This window comes from Polistes fuscatus, unplaced genomic scaffold (genome assembly GCF_010416935.1).
Source record: "Polistes fuscatus isolate 324 unplaced genomic scaffold, CU_Pfus_HIC Scaffold6, whole genome shotgun sequence".
Classification (NCBI taxonomy): domain Eukaryota; kingdom Metazoa; phylum Arthropoda; class Insecta; order Hymenoptera; family Vespidae; genus Polistes; species Polistes fuscatus.
Genome location: NW_025113140.1, coordinates 901,660 through 928,472, shown reverse-complemented (window position 1 = coordinate 928,472; position 26,813 = coordinate 901,660). Strand labels below are relative to the sequence as shown.

The 26,813-nt window shown below is 39.8% G+C and overlaps 2 protein-coding genes across 8 annotated transcripts; both read right to left on the bottom strand.

Annotated features, from left to right (window-relative positions):
* Positions 1 to 26,813, bottom strand: LOC122522814. 7 transcript variants are annotated; one of them, XM_043644094.1, is made up of 25 exons: positions 25,278 to 26,813; positions 19,201 to 19,384; positions 16,973 to 17,848; positions 15,558 to 15,800; positions 14,904 to 15,489; positions 13,206 to 13,631; positions 12,307 to 12,610; positions 11,880 to 12,177; positions 7,581 to 7,658; positions 5,456 to 5,533; positions 4,844 to 4,948; positions 4,570 to 4,686; positions 4,160 to 4,446; positions 3,640 to 3,777; positions 3,471 to 3,565; positions 3,130 to 3,352; positions 2,947 to 3,038; positions 2,602 to 2,869; positions 2,405 to 2,512; positions 2,090 to 2,332; positions 1,927 to 1,994; positions 1,510 to 1,833; positions 1,207 to 1,380; positions 810 to 1,093; positions 1 to 658 (listed from the first exon to the last, which is right to left on the bottom strand). In XM_043644094.1, the coding sequence occupies exons 2-24, from the start codon at positions 19,363 to 19,365 to the stop codon at positions 831 to 833; spliced, it is 5,559 nt and encodes a 1,852-aa protein (XP_043500029.1). In that variant the 5' UTR covers positions 19,366 to 19,384; positions 25,278 to 26,813; the 3' UTR covers positions 1 to 658; positions 810 to 830. The 7 variants fall into 7 exon arrangements, with proteins under 7 accessions (XP_043500029.1, XP_043500031.1, XP_043500025.1 ...); XM_043644096.1 differs by having other exon boundaries at positions 1,510 to 1,836; positions 3,471 to 3,547; XM_043644090.1 differs by having other exon boundaries at positions 1,510 to 1,836; positions 25,278 to 26,812.
* LOC122522816 lies at positions 9,895 to 11,655 on the bottom strand. The gene is made up of 3 exons (XM_043644102.1): positions 11,575 to 11,655; positions 10,779 to 10,984; positions 9,895 to 10,698 (listed from the first exon to the last, which is right to left on the bottom strand). The coding sequence occupies exons 1-3, from the start codon at positions 11,607 to 11,609 to the stop codon at positions 10,508 to 10,510; spliced, it is 432 nt and encodes a 143-aa protein (XP_043500037.1). The 5' UTR covers positions 11,610 to 11,655; the 3' UTR covers positions 9,895 to 10,507.

Here is a 26,813-nt window from a genome sequence, read left to right as displayed (position 1 = left end):
TTTTCTTACTATTGATTATCAAACTGCGACGATAATACAAGAATTACAAGAATTCATGCCCGGAATCATAGACTAGCATAGCCCATAGAAAGTTTTGACGATAACTTATCGGACAAATAGTGTTACCAAACACTTTAACGACGATTGATCATTTCGTCGTAACGTCTCGAAAAGTATAACGCGAAATCTGGACTAAAAACTTCGTCTAAAATTCGTACATTTCTGTATCCCTTTTTCCTACCTCTCAACGTATTTCATTTCATTGGAAATTCCAACTACAAACCTTTTCCCTCGTACAAACGAGGAACAAACTTTTCTTATCCGATCGTAGGAAGAGAAACGAGCAAAAATAAATCTATCGCGTTGATTTTCCTCTGTGCACAAATGAAAACATTCCTCAAGCAAGATTTTGACCATCCTGTAAGACGAATTCGACTTCGGTTTGCAGATAACGGAACTTTCTTATCCTCGTTCTGATCCACTCCGCCAGGAGCAACCAGAGAACTTTACCTCGTTCCCTGAAATATCGTCGAGCCGATCCGTCCGTATTGACCAAGTATGGTACAGCACGATGATCATGTTCGCATGTCGGCTGCACGTTCGACAACAACGATTCCCACGGCGTGTCGTGCCGGCTTTTGTGAACCCCGACCCTCCTCTACAAATTTATTCAACCCAAATTTCACAGATTTGATATCTTTCTTTTTTGGATCTTACAAACTTTGTTCTTTTGCTTCTTTTCTTTTCTATTTATCTTTTTTTTTATTTGTTTGTTTGTTTGTTCTAATTGAAGGAAAGAAAATCGCTACCTTGGGCCGTGCAGAATTACATCACACCTTCCACAAAAGTAGATGATTCGTCGAATCCTCGCGACCAGCCTGTAATTCGGCTGACGCTTGGGGTCCTCTGAAATCCTCGTACCCGTCGCCACCGGATATCACCAATAGCTTACCGCGATTGATGTTATTCTGATGGACTTTCTTCGATTTCAAAGAGTATCGATTCACCTTTGGTCGTGGTTCTGGTTTCGAGGTTGTACTGGTTTCTACGTATGTTAGAAACCGCACGTGTCCCGTGTGTCCGTGAGGTATTCCTTTGGGAAAAGAAGAAGAAGAAGAAGAAGGAAAAGAAAAAAGAAGTTTTCGTTAAAATCTCAATTACAAAAGGAGAGAAAGATAAAGAGATCCGCGAGAGCTCGATACCAACCAGTTACTATAGGAGGTTGAGATATTCTTTGCGTGGATGGTTTGATGTGAGGTATTGGTACGGTTAATAATACACCAGCACTTGTACCGATCCATAACAACTCGTTGCAAGCCAATAATGCGGTCACTCTGAGACAGGCTGCTTTGTGTTGTCTTATTATGTCATCGCAACCTGCAACAAGTTTAATGTTTTCGTTAAAATAAATATCGTTGGGTATAATATGACAGGTGTGTATTTTTCAATAGAAACACGATTAATCATCCATCTAATTATTTTCTCTCGTTAAAGAGATTTAAAACTTACTAGCAAGCATTTTGGTAACTGCCGGAGCGATATTAATATCCGTCAAACATTCGTAACTACCGGCATGGAATAATCGAAGTACGGCACTGTTGTGCAAAGAAATCCAGACGCCAAAACCACCAGAGTTTGCCATACAAGTGACAGCTCGAGTCGTGTCGCTGCTCACCACGAAATTGTGCTCTATGTCTAAGGTACGCGTGTTGAGAACTTTCACGGAATTATGGCAACCGCACCACAGTTTGCCAGACACCGGAAGCATCTTCGTTACTGGAGATGCTACGGTACCAACAGACACTATCGTCGGATCCGGAGTGTTCCAACCTCCTGCTGAATGAAAATATAATCATATTTTTTAATTATACTCATTATCAAGGCCCTAACGATTAAATAATAGGGGTATAACTATGACGAACTTACTATGATCTCGCGTGTATACAGCTATATCGCCATTGGCAAGTGACACGAATACTTTATTGTCCAAGTATCTATAATCGAGAATAAGGGTATCGAGTTAATTATAGGCATAACACGCGTCATTACCAGACGACACTTTTTCCCTTTCCTCGAAGGATCAACTTACATGATACAGTGCACGCTGCTACCATGTTGAATCTTCACCTTGTTCTTTTTTATTCTAATATTGTCGTTACAATTATAAACGTGAATGCAACCATCTTCCGTCCCTAACCACATGGTAGGCTGATTGGCATCTTCCTCAATGACAGTAGCGTTATCGATATTAGAAACGTCACCGCTCAAGGTCACGCTACAAGTATCCACACTTGGAATGTCGTCCGAGTCCGACTCGTCGGAGCTCGAGCTGCTGCAACAACAAAATTAATGCAATAAACTCGAACCTAATTTAACTCTTATCGAAAGAAATATCGATGATTACCTGTCTAATTGAATATTACCGCTACCGGAGTCGACGTCTTGCACGGAAATACTGATGCCGCTTTTACTATTAACAAACGTGTTGCTATTCGATGCGGAAGAGTTCGAACTATAATATATATATAGAAAATAATGAAGATAATTATTTCAGTTGAATGACAAGATAAAAACAGCGATATTATAAAAATTCTTACGTACCCAGGAGTACAAGCAGGTATACCAGCAACGCATAGTATTCTAGCGTTACAAACACCATTACAAGATGTAACTTGAGGTGGTTCCGGACTCAAACTTAACACGCAAACTTGACCAACGTATCCGTCGCTGTTACAAACCCAAACGTCGCGAGACTCTTGTCCATTCGATAACGTGGGTGCAGCACAAGTAAATTGTAATCCCGCTCGTGTTTTTCTAATGGGTAATGGACCGACGAATTCTGGACAAAGTCTTCGATCTGCTGACAACGCTGGAACGTATACGCCGAAGTATATAAGAATAAAGTTCCCCTATTAATATATATATATATAAAATCACTTAACTCACCCAACTTTTGTTTGGCTTCGTTGAAACTTTCTTCCCAGCTCGCTCTCTTGTCGGGCTTTGTGAAGACAACGGAGATATTTTCGATACCCGATCTGTGCGAAAGTACGGATAAATAAAAATTATTGAGAGGAAAGAAATAAGAGTAAGGAAAAGTTTAAAGAAAGTATTGAAAATCGATTTTACTGCGTGTTAAGGGTTAATTCTAGACAAGCCAGTTGAGAATGAGCAGCGTTTCTTTCGGCCAGTTGCCTTTGAGCTTGGCACAACATATCCTTGATCAGATCCTCGAGTTGTGCTTTATTCCCGTGTAACGTGGCAACGAGTTCTTGGAGTTGGCTCAACGTGGCGCAATCCTCGCGTAGGTGATCCACCTCGCGTGCCATTCGCCTGAGATTCTCGTCCTTGGCTGAGAAGTAAAGATCGATGGAGACCAGCTGAGATATATTCGTCGTTCTAACGAATGATCCCTTCTAATATAACTCATTCGACATCATCTATCTATTATATTTTAACGACAACGATACCTTTCATCACCTCGAGATCGTCCAACGGTATTCTCATCAACATTTTGTATTTGTTAGCTTCCAGAAGACTGACCAAACTGTTCGGGCAAGAACTCCTATGACCGATTGATAAAATAAATCTTATTGGATAAGAAAACTGCATTAAAATAATGCATTACTGTGTACTTACGTCGATGGTTTCCTTATTGTACCACTTCGTCTTTTGATACTGGTAATAACCAATAGATCGGAAAACAAAAATAGTGCTCGTTCCTTCCGCGTGCCCTGGTTCGAGGCAATGGTAACCAAATCGTGACGGACGAACGCTCTGCCAGTTTTGAAAAAAAAAAAAAACAAAACGAACGAATATATCGTTACATAAAGTGTCTTTTTTATCTGTTTTTTTTTTTATTATTATTATTATTATTATTATTCAACGAGCACACATAGAGACAACAAATGAATATCGAAAATCAATGGACTCGTTCGTTGGGAAAAATCGGGACGGTGAAATAAAAAATAGAAAAAAAAAGAAAAAAAATAGAAAAAGGGAGACGCGTGTTATTATATTTAAAAATGGGCTTGCGATAACCGATCGGAGAATTGAAATAGAAAATCCGGGATATTTATTAAACGAACAAAAAATGTCTTCTCTCCGTGTGTTTATATTTAAAGATATAATAATTATGTTGAAAATAATGATATCAAACCTATCGTTGGTAACGATGCCCGCTAGACCTTCGACGAGGGCTTGAACCTCTCTCAATGTACTTTGTTGTTGTTCCCATTCGAGAGATTCTCGCTCCGTGCAATTGATCTTTACGACCAATTCATGAACTTCCTTTTGTGCTGCCTGGAGGAACTTGTAATCGGGATGAGCCGAATCGGTGTGCTTGAGAAGTCTTTGAATTAGAAGCTCATAACGCGGGATCTTCTGTACGGGTTTAATCAGCAATTGATCCAGACCAAGTTTTCCTTTGTGTTCGCGTTCCATCGTCTACGAATTGAAACAAGATCCATGCAGAATTATCTCGTATATGTTACACGTATTACGCATACATTTTCTACGTTGATGAGAGAGAGAAAGAAAGAGAGAGAGATAGAGGCAATTAAAGTGTACCTCGAGAAATCGTGCGAAAGCTGGTTTCGCTTGACACGTTGTTTTAATCGCCTTTCTCGCGGATTTCCAATTGTCCAGGAAAAGTGTGTAAGTCTCGAGAACGACTGGCTTTGTAAACTGTACAAATCAAAATAGGAAAATTGTTTGTCCTTTTTCTTTTTTTCTTTTTTTTTTTTTTCAATTTAATTTCCACCTTTTTTCGTTTTCATTGATTTTTTTTTTATTGTTTGCGCTTTGTTATAATAATAATAATAATGATAATAATAATACTCACTACTTCTAAGAATACGTCACCTATCGTCTGCCTTATTTCCCAAGTGTCCAAACGTTTTCTTAACTCTTCGAGAAAGATTTCGTGATGGCTAAGAATCGCTGGTATCTACGAAATATTTCAAAACAAAAGAAGAAACGTGGATATCTAATTTTGAATAAATTTCTTTTCATATATAAATACAAAATAAATCTCTATATACATATATATATATATATTTTTTTATTTTAATCTCGAGGGTCAAGGGTCACTTCGAGGATGCGCCATTATATGCATCTGAATGCACTTTAATATCAGTTACGATATGCAAGGGGAAGAAAAACATCGTTGGCCTTGATAAAAAAAAAAAAAAAAGAAAAAATATATATATATATTAAATGTTTTCTACAATATAATCGTCATTTAGTATCCAATCAGATTGTATGTAAAATATTTATTTTAACAAGGTAAGACCGATAATGAAATGATTTAATTGGCCTTTTATTTTAAATAAAAAAATAATATTATATGTATATATATATATATATATAATATATTAATTATATCATCGTTGTTATAACGTCCTTGTATTTTCTTTGTAAAATAATTTAAACGAGGACACGCGTACTCGCTTACCTGATAAAATATCTCATCCACCGTAACAGCGTCCACCAAGCCGGCATTCTCGGGACTCTTCAAAGGCTGCAGATATTTCTGGAACAAAAATCGAATTTTGTTTCGCAATATTCTCCCTTATAGGGTAACGACGTCGAGCGAATGAGTATGTGTGTGTGTGTGTGCATATTTACATATATGCATATATACGTTTAAATATGAATCACAGTCGATGATGTTATATCTCGATAAGTGAAAAAATCTTGATTTCGTTTCGCGAACGTGTCGTAATAAACGAATAAGATGTAAATAGTTGTAAAAGAATTTAAAAAAGAAATCTCTTTAAGTTTGATTTTACGATTCGTTGGAAGTTACAAAGTATGTATGTTCGTGTGAGCGCGTTCGTGTGTCACATGGGGAAAATCAATTGCTCGGGGAGGAGGACGAAGGGGGAGGAGGAGGGTTAATGAAGTGCGAGGAATGCCACGTGGACTTTTTTTTTCTTCCCTGTAGATTTTTTTTTTCTTCTTCTCGTTCTTCTTCCTCTTTTTCGTGTATAACGAGAAGAAAAACGATGCTTTAAATTGTTCCTACGTAGATTTATGAGTTTCAAGGTTCTCCTCATCGGTCGAATGGATAATAAAGGAAACTGAATATATATATAACATAGTAGTAATTGTAATAGTATATTCGTAAAATAGTAAAAGTAGAAAAAAGAATAAGAGAACAAGGATGGCCACGAGACGAGAATAAACAAAATTTTCGGCATGCCATTGAAACGTTAAACGAGGGGAAGAAAATAATAATAAGAAGAAGAAGAAAGTAAATATAAAATGATAGAAAATGTGGAAGAGAAAATAAAACGAGAAGAATAGGAAGAAGCCTCGGATTTATGGATTCTATGGCACATTGAACTTTATATTTCAATTTCGAAACGTCGTTTACGAGAAGAACGATAAATATCGTTTACTAATAATTTTTTTTTTTTCCTTTTCGTAATAACGCGCGGAAACCATAGGTACAAAAAGAAGAAGAAGAAGAAGAAGAAGCAGAAAGAAGGGAGAAAGAAAGAAAGAAACAAACAAACAAAAAAGAAAATATATGATTCAAAATATACGACAAAGTATTGTGCAAGGAGAAGAAAATAAAAATATCTATAAGTAAGTTTTGCTAGGTGTACAATAAGGGTGCACGTTCGCACCCTTTATCTTTGACCTTTAACGCTTTAAAAAGCATAGCGTCGTATGGCACAGACGACTTCGCAAAAAAGGAGCAGAAAAAGGGGAAGTAAAAAGACGGAGAAAGAAAGAGACAGAAATCGTCGAGTTTATTTTTCCGAGTTTCGAGCTCTCTCTCTCTCTCTCTCTTTTCTACTTCTTCTTTTTTTTTTGTTAACGTATTTTTTCGTTATTGCCTCGAGAATCCAAGCGACGACATGAAAAATCGTAGCATCGCAACGTAGAGTTCGGGCAAGGCCATCGTTGAAATAATAGATCCTCTCTATGCGTGTGTGGGTGGGTGGTTGGGTGTTGTTTAGAAAATATGACAATCAAATTCAACTGAGAGTGTTAGATCGTTCTCCTGCGAAATTTATAACGATTTCTTCTAGCGAGATGTAATGAAATGATATCTTTAAAAAAGAAAAGAAAAAGAGAAAGAAAAATCTCAATGGTTAATAGAAATGTATTTTGATTCCGTCGCTATCTCGAAAAAGAATGAAAAGAACGAGGGAATTATGCGGTGGTTAGAGGAGGATGGGGAGGGGGAGGGGGCGGGGGCGTATTGGGTAGACGAAAGCGTTTAACATTCTTCCCATCTCGCTATTTTTAAATTTACATATTTTTCAACGATTGAATGACATGCACGCAGAAATGTGTGCCGAATGTAACGAATCGAATGCATTCGATGGTTAGATAATAGATAAATAAGTTAGTTAACGTTTCGAGAATCCGTGTACCGTGATAATCGATGCAAAACTCAATTACAAAATGAAATGTATAGATCTATATTTTGTTATCGGTAAATCTTTCATTAAAATGGAACGTGTTTCAATATCGGTTAATCGCATCTCGAATTATTCCGTTACATTACGTTATAATTATATTATATATATAATATAATATTAATATATATAATATATACTTACATTGACTAGTATTTGCAAAGCCTCCACGTAGGAACGTTCGGTATCATAAAGTTCTACGACTACGTGAGTTCTCGTGTCCTAAAACATAGTAAAACAATCAAATGTATATAATTTATCGAAGAAATATGTATACGATCATTTTTACGAATATTAATACGCGTGTACAGATTGAACGAAAAATTATTTTATTCGTTCGTTCGTTCGTTCGTTCGTTCAATAATTTTTGAAATTCATCTCGAAGGAAAACTGTACTCGAGGACTTTTATCATAATCTTCTTAGGTTGTGGCTCTAGTTATTTTTCGATGTAACGTGACCTCGTATACGATAGGAAGCTAGAACTACACGTGCGTATTGTACATACAAAGCAGGCGCACGTGCTGTACTGCGCCACGTGTCGGTCAATGGATTTATGGATTATACGGAATGTATCATTTCCTGAATTAAAGAGTAATTATCAAAGTGTTCGTAATAACTGTTAGCCTCTCGTTCCTTCTCTCTCAATAAATTGAAGATTACCGAAAGAGAGAGAGAGAGAGAGAGAGACCTACTTCCTACATAAAATGTTTTTATTTAATTAACGTTAAAAGATGAAACTGGTATTACATTTGCTATTGAATAATTTCTCCTCCTCTTTTTTTAACAATTTCAATAAATTAATTATAATATCTATCTATATCTATATATATATATATATATCTAATAAAACGTTCCCTTTGATACGAATAATAATCATGATGAAAAGAACATTATTATTATTATTATTATTATTATTATTATTATTATTATTATTACTATTATTATTACGTAGTTTCGAAAGTTCATTTAAATACTTAAGAAGAAGAGAAGAAAGTGGCGGAGGAGGTAGAGAAGGAGGATTCGAAGGAATAAGACCTTTGATCGTTGATTCGTGTTAAACATCGGACATCAATTGATTATCGGCAAGAAGGAATTTAGAAAGCACCTACGCGTTCTCTCGTGACATGCCCGTTATTCCTGTTGTCCAGGGTTAGCCGACACTCGATGGTCCTAACGCTGGCGTTGATCGCCATCCTCTTCTTTCCGTCTATCTTTCTTGAATTTCTACAACCGTTAGCAACGAACACTCGCAGCATCTCCTCGCTACGCACGATATTCTCCACTCGATAAACTCGAATTTACACGGACACATCGTGACGTTGTTGGTTGTCGTCGTCGTCGTCGTCGTCGTCGTCGTTGTCGTCGTTGTCGTCGTGGTGTACGAGTACGCATGAAATTCAAGTTCAAGGGATGCACTTTCGAGCCAATCGCGTCTACGCGTGTGTGTGTTTCCGTATATTTTCATAGAAGTATTCTCTGACGCACGTGGCGAAAGTTTACATAATATGACATACTTCTCTAAATATAATAATACATATCGTTTAAACGTTTAAAAAAAAACTTCCTTCCTTCTTCTTATTATTATTATTATTATTATCGATTTCATTAGAAATTTGTCGTAATCGTAACGAAAAATCGTATTACTTATTATTTATACGACTACGTCGAAATAAAATTCATGATTATTTTGTCTCTTTTCTCTCCCCCCTCCAAATTCACAAGAACATTCCGTTTGATCACTGTTATATCCTTGCGCATCGAATTATACGTCAAAAACGTCTTATATAAGATAAACGAGAAAGGTGTCACGTGTTTCACCACACGTATAACACGTATAACTCTCGACTACCATTCGTGATAACGACGAAATAGTATCCTTTCGAGAATGTAGCTTAAAAGAGATGGGACGATGATCGGGATTGAATGTTTTCCTTGATTTACTCGAAAAAAAAAAAAACTATTACACTAAACTAGCTTCTATTTCCGTTAGAACATGTACCCCCCCGTTCAGCCCATTAGAATTAGGACATCGTCTAGTAGCAAACTATTGGACTACATTGAAAATCGAGGAAAAAAGGGAAATGAATTTCTCGCTCGGAACTAATTTTTCCCGCTAACCCGTGAGAAAAGAACGGGACGCTGACGTTATCGAAACTGAACGGGTGTTCAGTAGGATGGCCAGGAACAGGCTGATCGATGCCGAAGAGAAGCGCCACGGTGCCAACGGTGGTGGTGGTGGTGGGCTGCTGTTGACTCTTGGACGCCGGCGCGAACGATTTTCACGTGGATCACACACACCAATCCTTTTCTATACCAACTTCATTTCCTCCCCCTCCTGCCCCTCCTCCTCCTCTTCCTCCTTCTCTTTTCCCTCTCCTCGTCCTCGTCCTTCTCGTCCTTCCCCCCCTCCTCTTCCTCCTCCTCCTCATCCAGTTCCATCCTCTCATTCTCATCTTCAGTTATCTCTTCGTCCTTCTGCGTTACATCTCCTGTTATTATCTATCACGACCTTGTCCTCGTCATCCTATCACCCTGTTAATCTGTCCGTCCGTCTGTCTGTCTGTCTGTCTGTCTATTCCATACTTTTGTACAAGGAAAAATGTTTGAAAATCAATGAAATTATCTAATTTAAATGATTTTCATCATGGTCATAGGCTAACATAATAAAAATGTCACATGAAATTTGATTCCACTAGATTATCGTATTGCTATACGAGAAAATGGTGTTAATAAAGTATTCAACTACTTCATTACTCCCCCTATCTATCTATCTATCTATCTATCAGTCTCTTTCGTTGTCATTTAATTCAATCAATCCTATTCTATTTCTCTCCGAACCTGTTGGATGAGAAATAAATGGGAAGATCGTTTTTGAAATGCATTCAGTTAATACTTGACATTTTATTGAAACATCAAATCGTCACTCATGGCCGGCCAATCTCAATCTTTTTCCAATCAAAAGAGAATTACTCTTGCCCCATGGAACATTGTTCTAAATTCGTTGAAGCATCTGCGCGTAAACTGTCGTTCATGCGAATTCTCTTTGGTGACCGACACCGGAAACTGAAACCTAGGTCCGACTGAACGACCACGACCTTGTCTCCTCTCTAGGAGGTGGACGCAAAAAGTTCTCATTTGCATCGTGGAACCCAGAAACGATCTTGCTAATAGGTTTCCTTTGACCATGGGTATAGCTTTGAACCATGCACATAGATGCAAAAGCTTCTCCGAAACGTGAGATTGAAATGTACGGGAAACGCACTGTAGAAATGTACAAGATATATTCTATGTATTTATGTATATCTATCTATCTATGTTCATGTGCACGCGTGCGTACGTACGTATGTGTGGGTGTATGCGTAGAGAATTTGTGTCTCCGTTAGGCCAAAACGTTAAATAATTTTCGATAAATTCAAAATAAATTTTTTCCAAATGTTTTCCAAATCGAAACACGAATCTTCTCATCCTTTTGTTCGTCCGTGTTCGCATCATAGAAAATTTGTAGCCGTTGTTAATCATCCTGCCAAACGCGAAATCCCCCGTCGGCCTGAAATTTATTTGATAAAAAGGTACGGTCTTTTTCTTTTTTTTCCCCCAACGACTCGCGTTCCATATTTATTTCGACGACGACGACGCTTGTTTAGTCTGCGCCCAAACCTACGGAGGAATACGCATTTGTACCGAATAGTAAGACGAAAATTCGTACGATACTCTCTCGGAAATATCGTTCTTACGATATAAACGCGTAACACTTTTTCTTTTTTTATTAATTTTAATATATTAGTCGAGAAAATTTCTTGACGATTTAAAGTTTTCCATCGCGGATATTAGCGAAAGAGATAAAAAGACGAAACGTAGAAAGAATTTCATCTTCCGGCCCATAATTCGATCGTCTTTGCGAAAAGACGAATGGATTCGAGAAGAAAAAGGAGAAAGAAAATGTAGAAAGAAGAGATGGGAGTAGGAAAGAGAAGAAATATCTCAGGTTTTCCATCGACGAACGATAAACTATTTTCTTCGTACGAAATTATTTACTCTCTTCTTTTTAGTTTCCTCGTGTTTACGATTGACGTCACCGTGTTTCTCCTTCGCCGCGAGTATGCTTCATTCATGAAGTCTCTACGCGAATATACACACCCAGATACGATACCGGATGCAACTAAACTCCACATTGCTGGAGTTTTGACCTTTGCAACAAGCAACGATGCACCCAGCCAGCCAGCCAGAGTTCGTTCCGCGAAATGAACGTATTAATTTATGACTCACGCAGAGAGAGAGAGAGAGAGAGAAAGAGAGAGAGAACGCATGCGTATTTCGAATTTATTCTCTCAATCAGATCTCGATTCAAACGAATTCAAAAACTAAAGTAACTTTCGAAAGATACCGTTAATGAAGCAGTTTTAGCAGTTTTAGCAAACGAGAATTTGATTAACATCACTTACATTTCGATGAGTAGGCGCACGAGCAACCCTCTCCGAAGATCCTCTTAAAAGTTCAGCGAGTAGTTCGGGACTTGGTCCAGGTAATCCCTCTAATTTGCTCGGGCTAGAGGTAGTCCTGTGATGGCAAGGTGTAGGCGGTTCGGAATTACTATTAGTGCCGGTATTATACGAGAGATTAGCGGATACTTTGCGCCTAGGTCGGAGACCTTCTTCCAGAGAGATATCTGTTGCACGAGGTTTCGCCATTTCAGCTTCGAGCATCTGACCGTAAGGGCCACGAAGTGGTCTCTTGCTGTACCTTAGAAATAATACATTAATATATACTAAAAACGTAGAAACGAATTGTTATCGGGAATGTGTGAGATGTGTTTTTACAGAAGAGGGGAAATAGGACGATACGACAAATGTTGAATTTGAAGTATTTTACCTTCGCGGTGCGTGGCCTTCGCAATCCGACAAGTCGCTGGGTGTCGCAGGTGGCTCATCTCTTTCCTCGCTACTCTGAGCAGTGAGTTTGTTTCTATCCGCGTCCAAAGGTTCCGGCCATTGCGTAATGTACACGCCCTTTCTTCTCTTGCTAGTATCACCACGATAACGTCTGGTCTTACCAGGTGGAGAGGACGCTTCCGAAGGTGTTTCGCTAGGTGCCTCGCTACCCTCGCTAGCTTGGCTGAGTCTTGGTTCCTCCAACGGTGGAGTCACGATTACCTCGTGCGGTTCTATTCTGTTCTCTATTAAATGAATTTGTTTGAATGTTTAAATAAATATGAACCAAGGACGCGGTTAAATAATAGCGAAAAGCGGAAGAGACGTTAACACGGCTAGGAATCAAACGAACAAGTATCGTTTCCCGCGAGTCGTTCAAACGGAAGAGAACACGTTGCTACAGTTGGATTACCGTGATCGGTGGTAAAAAACCACCACCAGTCTCGAGGCGATTGCTATTGTTTATTGTGAATAGCATTCTGCAGACGCGAATGAACGAACGCGCGTGAAGTCATCAATGAAGATGGCTATAACTCGATGACGCTCGAATTTCTATTTTCGATCCTGGCACCCACAGTTCTGAAAATAGTGCCACGTAAAATAATAACGACACGCCGGTATAAGAATTCTTCCTTGCACCTTTCCTATCGGACGAGACTACTCCTTGAAAATATTCCGAACGTCTCAAAATCTTTTCTCTCTCTCTCTCTCTCACTATCCCAATAAACTCATATTCTAAATCGTAGAATCTTCCTACGTTAATCTCAAAAAAGTGTTTCGATCATCTTTACGTCATAGCTTTCGTCGATAGATTATTTTCAGATGTAAGAAATTTCTAACCTTTCTGAACGATCTCATCCAACGGTGTGCCATCGACGACTTGATAAATAGGTTCGGAAGGTATCACCTCGGTCGGCGAAGAAGCATCGGCTTGAAGTTCCAACCTCGGTTGTTGCTCGTTGACTTCTGGTACCGGTGGTTCCGGGCTGGTAAGTGCACTGGAAGTTGCCAAACTGTCGGAACCATCGCTCCTCGGTCGGATTTCTTCGATGTTCCCTTGCTGAGGTACGCCGAGTCCTTCGGCCGAACCAACGGCGCTATCGACGCTCGGCGTCGATGTCCTTGGACTTTGACGATTCGGACTGTTTTGAGACGTCGAGACACCTGGTATAGCGTCTCCTCGTCTACGAGGCAAAGTACTGGCACGGACATCTTTGTTATCCGTGCGAGCACTCGTTGCAACTGGCTGTGTCTTTTGACGATTAGCTGTAAAGATTATCAATATAATCTCTCGTAGTATTCTTCCCTTTCGATCAAACCGATTCATTTCTCTCTCTAAAGCAATTTAAATGCAAATTTTAGAATACGCCAAAATGATATTCTAACAAATTTCGTAACGACTCGCGTTGACCGACATTAATCATTGTACATTGACGTACTCCAGAGGCAAATTACGCGCAAACGTTTTTAATAATAACTCGAGTGCTCGTAGATCGTCGTCTATTCGGCCGGTTAAGATCATGTAAAAGAGAGAAAGAAAGAGAAGCTGAAGAAGGAGAAGACAGAGGGAAAGAAAGAGAGAGAGAGAGAAGTCCTAATTATCTCTTCGAGTGTCACGTAAGCTTGGCAGAACCGCAGGACGAGGAGGCGGTCCGTTCCAATAATAACGAACTTAGCGAGAACGAGTATGAGAACGAAAGTATGATAGATAGAAGAGGAAAGGGGTTTACCTCCCCCCTGACGACGAGTACAAACATTCGGTTGATCTTTTGCTAGGTTAATGGAGGGCTGAAGGAAAGATGAAAAGAAGGTGTTACGGAAAAAGAAAATCGTAACGACGATATTTCAGGAAATTTCTACTTTCGAACGTATAAGGCGTTTATCTCCTTCTCTCTTTTACTCTTTGAAATCCGACGTTTCCGCTTTACGAAACGAAACTACACGAAACGACACGACACGATGCACGAGACGAACAACGAAACTCGAGTTTGTCACTTATTGGAAAATCGTTATTCCTATTCTTTTTTTCTTTTTTTTCAATTTCGGAGAAAATAAATTGTTCGTTAAAACGAGGAAAAAAAATACAATTCTAGTTTATTCGCGACAAATCGTGATATTACGCAAGAACGGATATATGAACGTAGAAATTGATTTGATTCTCTCTTTCGTCGTGTGAAAACCGTACTTAAATGACGATCGATAAATATGAATATCCTGTAAGTTATCCTATGTTGTTTACGTTCTCGCTTTTTCCTCTCGCTTGTTTCTATTCTCTTAACGTTTCCTATTTACAATCTCTACCTAGTGACTATAAAAGTCAAAGCACGTTGGTATATAGTTCAGGGTTAAAACGTAATACACGGGATTCGGTGACGATTGTTATTTAGCTTTCGAATTCATCGACGACGAGTAACCCTTTGAAAATGATTACGAAGGCTAACCAAAAATATATTCGATGGTTTGTCACGCGATACGAGTCAATTCTCAAATGATTTCCCTTTTCCTCTATTGTTCCCCCCCCCTTTTTGATAGAGTTACCTTGATTGAAGTCCACCTGACCGAAGGACGCACTTCTGAGTGGAGCACCGGTTCTCTGAAGAGTCAACAACGGTCCCCGAGACTCCAATCTGCTGACCGCGTCCCTGGCCTCGGCCTCGTTGCTGTTGTTGTTGTTGTTGCCACCAGTAGATGCAATGGAAGACACGTTCAAGGTATCGCACAGATTGTCCACGCTCGTAGCACTATCTACCACTGTATCACTATATTGTCTGAAATGTTGTTGTTTCGCTGTCGGCGCGTCCTCGACGGATACGCCGACGACGCTTGCGTCATTTTTAATGTCACCAACAACGTCACCACTGCTATTACTCTCTGTCACTACCTTGCCCGACTTCGAGGATTTTCTCGAAGTTTCATGAGCGAGCTGTTGTTGTTTCCTACAACTCTCGTTGCCGGTAACCATCGAGTCCGTGATACCAGTGAGACGTTCCTCGCCAACGCTTTCGCTTCTAACGATACTCCTCGGATGATTTTGTTGGTAATATTGTTGTTGATTCTGATGAAGACCGGCTTCATTATTCCTATAGATCCCACGATTATCGCATCTTCCGCAACCTTGGATAGACTGTAAATGTTTTCAATTTAAAACAAAAAAACATCCATCGGAAGTGCACAAATGCTAGACGTTTTTACCTGTTGATTGTGAGATTGCAAAGATGGCTGCTGGCATCCTCCCGGTGGCGGAGAGGAAGCTTGAGTACGAGAAGGTCGTCTAGGGGGTGGGACGGGTGCCGGTCCCTTGAGTTTCTCCGTAAGCTCGCGAAGACGCTCGGCCTTCTCGCTGCGGGGGGCGGAAGAGGATTTTTTTCCGCTTCCTCCTCCACCCCCGCTCCAGCGGAACCTATGCAATCGGTCCACCGCTATCACCGCTGGTTCCTATATAACGGGGTAAACAAAAATAAAGGACCACGGGGGGAGACAAAATAATAATAAGACGAATAAACCTAACTCGCGCGAATTATCGCGACGAGATTTGAAACGTGCCACGAGTCACGAGCAAAGTTCAACACTGGCGTTAAAAAAAGAATTGGTAAAAGCATAGATTTCTGTGGGCGCGCGACTTACTTTAGAAAGAGAGGGAAGAAAATTCTCGTCTAACCGACGACGAGTTACATCTGGATCGTTTCGAAACAACGACCAATAGAAAAAGAAGAAGAAGATAAGAGAGAGAGAGAGAGAGAGAGAGACAAGAGAGTTATAGTTTCCCTCTCGCCAGGAAAATCGTGCCGCGGAGAAAACGAAGACTCTCTGCCAAAATTCTACGTTCGATTCATTGCTTTTTCCCACCATTTTGTATTCTTTTTTTTTCCCTCCCCCTCTCTTCTTCATCTTTCTCTCGCTCTCTCGCTCTCTCTCTCTCTCTCTCTCTGTCTACTTCAAATCTTGCACTCGCGGCCCGTGGGCAAATACAACGCAGCGCCTCGTGCGCCCGCTGCGAAGAGAAAAGACGGACGCTGACGAAAATAGAATATCGTTCTTCGACTAGGCATCTAACTAACCAGCTCGTAAGCGTTTTCACTAAGCCCCTAGGACTATCGGACACTTTAAACTAACGTGTAAGATTTTGTTTTTTCCGAAGCTTTGAAAGGTTTGATCGAATCTCGAATTGTTAAAAGACAAATAAATATGATAGAAAAGGGAAGAGCGAGATAGCAAAGGTAAATGAAAAAGAAACGATAAGTTGTAAGAAACGCGATACGAGGTGCTCGGTAGCGATCTCTTAATCGTGCGTATCGTCGACCAAGAGAGCGAGAGATAAATATACCTGTCAAGGTTAGGCGTACTAACGCGGCGGCGACGGAATCGTACTCGACAATCCTCGACACCGTTCTTTTCTAACGAAACCTACCTCGAGGCTTCTGACGCGATATTTTCCTGCCCGGAAGCACTCCACCTTTGTTTCTTTCGTTGACACCCGTCGTAATCACAATAATCGGTTGAAATATTTTCAGATATGTACTGTCGCGTACTCATACGAGTAGGGAAAAGTAAAAGGTGGTAAAAGGCTAAAGGGAAATTAGCGGGAAACGAGGAGACACGAGTTGTACCTGGAGCTTGAGGGTCTGATGCTTCGTCCACTGCGCGAGCTGACGCGGCACGGAAACCGAGTGTTGCGTTTGCAGGCTCGGCGAAGAGGAGGAGTCAAACGATGGGTGCAACGACGATGACGTCGAGGAGGAAGAAGAAGAAGAAGAAGAAGAAGAGACGGAAGATACCGGCTGCGACGGCGATGGGATCGCGGATGATTGTGGCTGGTGGTGTTGATTGTGCTGCTGCTGATGCTGCTGCTGATGCTGCTGCTGCTGCTGCTGATGCTGCTGGTGCTGCTGTTGGCGGTGGTGCTGTTCGTTCCCCACCGTCGAGCTTTGCAGCATCCCGCGGTTATTATTAGAGTTTGGCGTTGGCCGAGCAGCCGCCAGCTTCGCATCCACCGGCTGTTCCATGCCAGCAGTGGTGGTAGCACGACTCTTCGATGAAAACGTGGGAGGAAGAGACGAAGATGACGAAGAAGACGATGGCTGTGCTTGTGCCACTGTTACTACTACCGTTGCTGGTAAAGGTGGTGGTGGTGGAGGAGGCGGAGGAACCGGCAAAATTCCGCTAACCATTTCTCTTCCTCCTCCTCCTCCTCCATTTCCACCTCCACCTCCACCTCCTCCAATGCTGCCAACCATCGTCGTCGTCGCCGCCGCCGTCGTCGTCGTCGTCGTCGTCGTCGTCGTCGTAGTTGGGATCCTCGGCAAAGGTAGTCGAGAACGTGGCCCGATGCAACAACATTCGACTATACTCGAGGCAAGATCTATCGACGACGACTTCTCCGCAAATTTTTCCGTCAACCGTTCCCTCGACTCGCTTTCTCGCGAATTTCTCTTCCTTCTTCTCTCCGCCGATTCCTCCCTCGAACTCGCGGGTGGCAGATTTTCCTAAAAATCAAAACACAACGTTCCTTTTCTTTTCAATTTTTTCCTTTTCTAAATCTCCAAGACAATCGATCTCGAAGACCCGAGTCGGGAGGATATAACTTACTGTGATTATCATAGATAAATATTATTTTCAGTTAAAATAACGATATGCATTATTAAACAATGGCGTCTTTATGACGCCAGTAAGTCGACGCCATTTATTCCCACGAATGATGTTCTTGATATACTACTCCGAAACGGATCCTCTCTTACGTTGGCTCTCGTACGTATGCGCTCAGCGTTCTTCGGTATCTCTCGCGGTTTGTTAGAAAAAACACGCTTGCCATTCGTTTTTTTTTTCTTTCTTTTTTTCTATAATTATAGTTACAAAGAATAAAAGAATAAGAAAAAATTAAAAAATAAAAAAGAAGTAACGGGTCACGATGAAATGATATACGAGTCAATAAATCTTTCCCAATGTGACTAATCCACTAAAAGAGAAAGAAGAGACCTAGAGCTATTTCCCCCTGCCCCCACTTATATTTGTCTTTTTCAAACTAATCGATGAAATTCTTTTAATCGTCTAACCAACGACAAAAAAGAGAGAGAAAGAGAGAACAACGGCAGGAGACAACTTGGCAACTTCGATCTTCTTCGCGAACGATGAATTCCTAAGGAAAATTGGTCGGGTAAGTTTTCAGCGACGTTTTGCTTTACTATGCCGTCGTCTCGTGCTAGGTGATTTGTCAGGATCGAAGGACTTGGCAGAGAAACTTGTCGCGTGCACGCGGCGAGAGATTCGCGTCGACGGTATACCCCCCTATGACGTCAAGTGGATATTATTCCGGATGAACGTGGATAGGAAACGGTGTACAGTAAAATGACAGAGAAAGAGAAAGAGAAAGAGAGAGAGAGAGAGAAGAGAGGAGGAGAGGAGGAGAGACGGTTCAAGATCGAGTCACTGACTGGTCGGATTCTATTTACGCGATCGATTCTAAGTTTAGGATCTTTGGCGTGTTCGTTTTCTTCTTCGTAGCTGCTGAACGAATCCTTTGCTGTGGTCACTTAACGAAGGTCATTGCGACCGAGTGGAAGGTTATTACGATGATTCGTACTAAAAGAGCTATGGGAAAGAACGGAAGAGTGAATCGTAGTCTTACGATAGCAAACATTTATCTAAACTTCGTTTTATCGAGTAACATAAGTTTTCTAACACCTTATGTAATAATACGTATCTAAAGATATAATCTATTTTATTCGATCTCGTAACTGTATACAATATTTTTGTTTTCCTGACGAGTAAAGTATTATAAAAAAAATATTTTATATTTTATATATAGGGGGATATATATTAATGATCGAATTATTATTACCTGTGATAGTCTGAGACCATATCTGGTGCCACCCAGTACGACGTATCCACCAGCGACGCCTCCTCCGGTCACAGCTCTCGCAGCACCTCCCAACCATCCTCCAAATCCACCAGCTCCTCCTGTCTTCTCGTTCCCGCCACCCCCGTCTCCTCCGACGCGGGGCATTCTTCATCCTTCCCTCACCCTGTAACACGTAAGTTGATTTAACCGATCGACGATCTAGATGACGGATTAACGATACCCAAATTCCACCATCGCGTATATTTACAATTTTACTTTTTTTTTTTCCTTTAATTTTACCCCTTTCAAGAATCATCTCTGATGCTATAATAATTCCTTTAGTGAACGTCCGTATCGGACAGAGAGACAGACACGTGGCAAATATTATATAAATAAATTGAAACTCTCTTTTTGTGTGGATTATTCGTTCGAAAACGAGGTGGGGAATGCGCTAACGTTAGCAATAATTCACACAGCTGTGCCGAACGCATATACGCACGCGTGAACGCGTGCGTGTAATGCGTGATCGACCTTCTTCGTGATTCAATCGGATACATGTATAAGTTTCTGATGGTTTTTGATTAATTATTTAAATCCTTGAAAAAAAAAAACTATTTTTTCGTTCCTTCTTCTTTGCTTTCTATCTTTATTATAAACTCTCGTTCCGGTATAAAATAGAAACTGATTGATTAGGTGGATTATATATATATATATTTCTTTCGTTGGTCCCGTTAATATTTTAACGTTTATTTTATATTATTAATAGTTCGTTAATAGATCATTGGATTACGTCGTAACTGATCTAAACGTTTAACAAGAAATAGTTATAATATTATATCTTTTTTTTCTTTCCCGAACAATTCGATTATTTTTGCTTTCGGTTTAATTTTTTTTTTATTTTTTCTTTTTCTTGGTTATCGGATTCTTCGATCATATTCCAACGAGAGACACCGTATTACGTTCTCTCGAGATCTTGTAACCGTAAAGAAAATAAAAATCGAATATCAGAAGCAGAAGAAGACGAAGAAGACGAAGAAGACGAAGAAGAAGAAGAAGACGCGTTTCAAATGCAACCGAGGAACACGCGACGATAATGATATGTATCATTATTCCGGAAGTGCGTGTTATCGTGTTTAAAAATAACAAGTAAGTATCTATATAAGTGGTAAAGCACGCGACTTAATAGATATAACTCATAATCGGAATCGAATTAATGAAATCGAAGTAGAAATGATAACGGCCGAACGTTACGTTTCGATAAGAATCGCACCTTCTGTGTCTTCTTGTTTGTTGGGCCGTGTGCACGTGTATGCGTATATGCGTGTGTGTATGTTTGGTACGTAAAGTTATTTAATATCCGTTCATCGCACATTGCTTGTTTTAAAACTTACGTCATTATTTTCAGAGGTATGCGAAAAGGAGTAGGGGATTTCGATAATATCGGAATACACGGAAATACATGATAGTCGAACGATGAAGTTAAAATAATTTTCCAAAGTCGATTATGCTCTCCTAGGGGGTGTGAGAGGAGTGGGGAGGGGAGGAGGGAGGTGGGACATCTTTTTCAAAGTCCCAAGTTCAATTGGCCGGAACACGAATTGAACCATTGCCAGGATCGTTTCGAAAATAACGGAAAAGACAAAATTTCATCGTAGGTGGTGGAGATGGTGGAACGATTCGAAGGTATCTTCTCTTCCTTCGTTCCCTATTTTTTTTTGTTCTTCTTTTCCTAACTTTCTCTTTCTCTTTCTCTCTCTCTCTCTCTGTGATACTCGTTCCTTCTTTTCGTACGAGAGTTTAAGAGAGATGAGATAAAACAAAAATAATAAAAAGATCTCTCTGCGAATTGCCTGGATTCGCGTTCGAAGAATCTCTGTTCGTGGTTTTGCATCGGCACGAGCCACACGACGAATAATCGAAATTAATTAAATTCAGAACGTGAGACCACTGTACGTGAGAGAGTGCACTTGGAATGTCGTGAGTCTTGTTCGCCAAAATTGGGATGCATTTGTTTTTATTTTTTTTCTTTAACTTCGATCAGGACAGGTACACACCACATTCGCATACGTTTTCGAAATATTTAACATCAATTTTACGAGACGCTTATACGTAAGAATACTCGCAAACCTAATCGAATGAAAAAATTCAATTTTATTTTTACCAATAAGAAAAATAAAATGTGTAAGAAGAAGAAGAAGAAGAAGAAAAAAAAAGAAATAAAACCAGTCTTATACCACGTTAATTGAGCAACGTGAACAGGTCTCGCTTTAACATTGTTATGACTACTTCTCGGCAATACTCGAAGATGATAAAAAAAAAAAAAGAGAAAAAAAAATATAACGACTGGTGGTAATTTTTAAACGCGATCGTGACAAATTTTGCAAGCACATTCCATTCTCTTACAGAAGGTAAATCGCGGTGCAAATAACCGATAAACATTCGCGATGCTTTGTCATGAACGGAACGATGAGGGTGCAAACCGAAAGAGAAGGAAACAGAGAGAAAGAGAAAGAGAGAGAGAGAGAGAGTTTATTTGCGAAACGATAAACTACTCGTCTGTGAGTTGTCGTCTGACAGTTGCCGGCAAAGAGGAGAGGAATGATGTTCCCTTCTCTCTCGAAATTCCTTCAAAGAACCCATAAACTAGTAAATTCAAAGCATCGAAATGCCGTATACATAAATGTATATACAGATATATATATATACATACGTAACAAGATGATAATCGAATTTTACGTAGATAATCCAGATGAAGCTTACACTTGGCGAATTCCATGGAACGATGCTTCTTTATCTTTGGTGTTAGGATCTTGGTGATCTCGGAGAATACGCTAAAGATAGAGAAAACGATATAGACGCGCAATTTTTCGACCAACTACAACGATACGATCTAAACGAAAACTCTTCTATCTCTGATTTTAAATCGAACGTTAACAAACGATTCGTGTTTCTTTGATTACATTCGATTAATTCATATATATATATATATATATATATATTACAAATATTCAATCGATATAAAATATTAATAGAGAAGTGATTTCTTACCGATAAATGGCGACGAATTGGCAGGAATAAATTTACACGTATATCGATATAGATCCTTTAAGATCCCTCCTCCTTTCACGTTTCCTTCCTTTGACGAGAGAAATACTTTCACGAATCGAACTCTCTCTTTCTTTCTTTCTTTCCTTCCCTCTCTCTCTCTGTCTTCAAAATCCACAATGTTTTCGATATAATTTTAAAGAAATATTTAGGGATATAGCTTGAAGAGAAAAATAAAAAAATCGAGATTCTTATGGAATACGAGTTGAAGCTGGTTCCCTCCACGGTGGTGGAGAGCAAGATGCCACCTTGGTGAAAGCCTCCACGAAGAAGAGACTCCCTTGGCGCAGCGAGTGCCGCTCCCGCTAAGCGGAAGATTATCTAAATAGAGTCTGTGCCACACGAGAGAGAGAGAGAGAGAGAGAGAAAGAAAGAAATAAGAAAGACGAAGAGAGAGAAAACAGGAGGAGGAACGCGCAAAGAGAGCTGCTGGGGTATTTATACGTCCTCCTATCTTTTGAAAGCCAAAGGCCGAGAGAGAACAGAACGCAGAATCATCCCCTCTGATCTTCGCGCCAGCTTCAGCTTCTTCTTCTTCTTCTTCTTCTTCTTCTTCTTCTTCTACTTCGAAAGCATTGAACTTTTAATCGTACTAAGAAAATTCTTCCTTTCCCTCCTCATTCTTGCCCTACCACTTTTACCCTATACCCCACACCCCTTCCCTCCCTCACTGGCCACGCGCGCGAATCTCCGATCTCTCTTCTTTTAATCATAAATATTATAGTTCTAATCTATAGTTCTCTTCTTATGCTACTTTTTATTTTAGACTCGAACGACTCGAATTTGAAGAAAGCATTTACCGTAATCCGTTTCCAAATGGAAAATTCATTGGACAATGTATCATAGTAGTACCTATATGAGTTTCTACGAGCAAGGACGTTGACCCCCCGAGAACACTCGGAAGAACTTCTTTCGAATAACGTTCATATAACTATCCGTAAAAGGTGACGTCGCGAGAACGCGTTTCCTGTAACATCAATCGGCTATATATACTTTTTTTCCTTTTTTTAATTATATATATATTACATTGTAGATTTTAAATAGTACAAGGGAGATAGAATTTTGTGTTATATTTATCTTTGCATCGGTGAAAAATTAATGTAACATTATTTTTGTCTTCTTCTATACGATAAAGTCGATAAAGATGAAAATAATTTATTCGTTTGATCTATTATCTTTCTCTCTCTCTCTCTCTTCTCCTTTATTTCTTTCGTACGATATGTATGTGTGTGTGTATCGGTGCATAAAATGTAATTATTTTCTTGAAATTTCTCGCACGATACTCGGATATACGAGTTTTAATGAATAATTTAAAATCGACAAACTGATAACGCGAAACGATACACTTTCTTATACTTTTAAGAAGAAAAAGAAGAAAAAAAAAGGAAAGAAATAATAAAAATGAATTCGAGGCCGTATCGATAAGCTCTAGAGATATCTCGTTGACTGTCTAAATTCGTTCAGCGAAAACGTTCGGAAATATTCTGTCGAAGGTTGTGATCGCATTGAGCAAGAGAGCGGTACGCCTCTAATTAAGAGCGCAATGATCGTTTTACGCGATTACGTTGGTAGCTCGGTCCGTTAGAGAACCGAACAGATAAAAGAGAGAAAAGCTTGGATTTAGACATTTTTATACGTCTCTTCGGTAAATCGGTTGTGTCCCGCTATATCTATTTCTTTCTCTCTTTCTCTAATAAAAAATATCATTCTCGCGTTCTCGTCAAATTCGATAGCTTTCCACATCGAAATGTGGACTACGCTCGAGTTTGTATATTCAAGTGTGTGAGAAACGAAATATGAAATCATCGAAAAGTAAAACGTTTAATTGAAAGATTGAATAAAATAGAATAATATTTGGAATATTTGTTTAAAGATATAATAAATGGTTCAGGGAGATAAAGATGGATAGAAGTTTATTACATCCATTCGAGATGCGTCAAAGATCAAAATACTTAAATAAACGTTAGAATCTAAATAACCAGAAAGGTGTGAAAGAATAGAGAGAGAGAGAGAAAGAGAGAGATAGAGATAGAGATAAAGGGAATTATTATAGTCATTCCACGCGAAATAACAAGACGAAGGAACGTCAAATATTTTCGTATTTAGTAAGTCTAATAGAATTTATTGGACGAGACGTGACAAAGAAACAACGTTCCTCGCGTTACATAAAACGAAACGTAATTGTTTGCAACGCTCGAAGTTGACATTTTCCAGTTACTATATCGAAGTTGAACTTTGTAGAATGCTCGGAAGCCACTTTGAATCTGAAACCGACCTAGTTTTAACGATAGAGAAAGAGAGAGAAAGAGAGAGAGCAATAATAAAGTTCTTTTAAACTTCGTCAATGAAAAATACAATAGTTTTTTTATATAGAATTATCTTAAAACTCGTAATAATTAATAAATATACTTCGAGTTACTGTGTGTGTGTTAGTAATTTTAATTCGTCTTAGGATAGATGCCGTGTTTCACTCGGAAGTGAGAGCAGGTTGTTGCATCTAAATGAAAATAGAAGAAAATAGAGATAGAAGAAAGAAGAAGAAGAAGAATAAGAATAAGAAGAGAAGAAATGTTCGTTCTAGCACAGCCCACGTTGCTGGATGGGACTCCTTTCCTGGCTTTGGCGTGCACCTTTACCATCACAATACCTTTCTTCTATCTTTTTCTTTTTTTTTCTTTCTTTCTCTTTCTCTATCGAAGAACACGCGCGCGCATCCAGCTTCCGGGATCGTCAGAATCACGGACAAATTTCGCCTTTCTCCGATCGCAAATACAATTCTACCAGAAGATAGAGATAACAGAAAGGGATAAAACACTAACAGGTTCTACAGTTCCGAAAAGATTCTTCTTTTATTATGTTGGGAAAAAAAAAGTGATACTAAAACGATTGTTCTAAGATGATAAAGCGAGATTACAGAGTACGATACACTTGTAATTAAATATAATATATATTGTAACAATATATATACTTACTTTTTTCGCGACAAATTTCCGCGCGATTCGTCCGAGAAACGAGAGGTACTCCCACGACGTTAATTTCCATGCGAGCCTCTTGTTTCTTTCCTAATTTTGTCTCTTTATTATCATCTCTCTTTAGATTCGTTCTTTATTAATATTTTGGATTTTTCCAATTCGAAAAGCTTATCTTATTTATTGTATTCTTCCTAAAAATTGTAAGAATTGATTCAAGTGATCCGCGAACGAGATACGCACGCGTATCCGAACGGATTTGAAGGTTCGAGATACGATAAATAATAGATCGATTCGTTCGATCTCTCAAAGATAAGCTTTCCCTCTCTCTCTCTCTCTTTGTATTTTTCTTAGTATTTCGTTTCGTAATGCGATTTCTTCGTCGGATCCAAACCGATTCAATTTAAACGATCCAAACACCGAGCATTTCTTCTCACATGATTACAATTTAATAGCAGTTTCACTAGAAATCATTTCACCCAATAACCGGTCGTATTCCGCGTTAATTCATAACACGATTTCACGTTAGGTGTATGTGGTCCAGTCACAGAATAAAAAGTATCCTCTTGCAGAAGTGACTTGTTCAAAGCACAATCCACCCACCAAGCAGAACTCGGGGAGGTCTTTGAAACGAAATAAAGTCGGCGTCTGGATCCTTTTATCGACCTTGGACCACTCGATCCCCCTTACCCTCGATCGGTCATGATGCTGCTCCAAAACTCACCGTCTCATTCTTTCTCTCTCTCTCCCTCTCCCTTTTTAACTGGGTATCTTATTCCGTTCGTAGGGAGGGACGAAAGGACGTCGTCCTTTTCTCGAGGGATTCTCTTGGCTTCTTTCGAACGACTATCTCGACCGGCTACGAAGTGTAGGAGGATGAGGAAGAGAACGATGAAGGAGAGGAGGAGGAGGAAAAGGAGGAGGAGGAGAAGAAGAAAGGGGAGGAGAAGCGTGCTGTTTTAGCAAAGAAAGAGATAAAGGTTCGAGTAGGTGCGTGGTATCTTGGCACAAGAACGACTCGACGAGGAGGAGAAGGAGGGAGGTAAAGAAAGAAGAAGATGAAGATGAGAAGGAGAAGAAGATAGAGGAGGGAACGATAACGAGGAAGACGCGACGATGTACGAACGACGGTTTCTTTTTGGTCTCGCGACGAGAAGAAAACTCGAACGATTTCGTACGTTCAGTTCCAGCTGGGCACGATGAGCCTGTTGCTGTTGCTGTTGGTGCTGGTACTGGTACTGGTGCTGGTACTGGTGCTGGTGCTGGTGCTGTTGCTTGTGTTGCTGGTACTCGTGCTGGTCTCCCGATTGGATGCGAGAGACCATGGCGCGCTACTATGCAACCGAACTAAATCGAATCGAATCGAATCGAATCGAGACGTGTCGAAATGAGACGAGAGACGCGGACGTACCGGCGCTGAGGAAAACTTCGACCGTCTCCGAAGAGAGACCGCACTGGAGACCCAAAGGGATGGGTCCCCACATAGTCTACTTGGAGGGGGATCTCTTAGTATACCGTCTTTCGAATAACTCTAAGAAC

Excerpts from the sequence above, each read along its gene's own strand:
- LOC122522814 (XM_043644090.1), bottom strand. The coding sequence starts at position 19,365 with ATGCCCCGCGTCGGAGGAGACGGGGGTGGCGGGAACGAGAAGACAGGA. Across the intron at positions 15,490-15,557 it reads TGCAATCTCACAATCAACAG|TCTATCCAAGGTTGCGGAAG; the intron begins GTAAAAACGTCT and ends AAACATTTACAG. Across the intron at positions 3,778-4,159 it reads GGCATCGTTACCAACGATAG|AGCGTTCGTCCGTCACGATT; the intron begins GTTTGATATCAT and ends CAAAACTGGCAG.
- LOC122522816 (XM_043644102.1), bottom strand. The coding sequence starts at position 11,609 with ATGTGGAGTTTAGTTGCATCCGGTATCGTATCTGG. Across the intron at positions 10,985-11,574 it reads GCATCCGGTATCGTATCTGG|GCCGACGGGGGATTTCGCGT; the intron begins GTGTGTATATTC and ends AATAAATTTCAG. Across the intron at positions 10,699-10,778 it reads ACGCATACACCCACACATAC|TGCGTTTCCCGTACATTTCA; the intron begins GTACGTACGCAC and ends ACATTTCTACAG.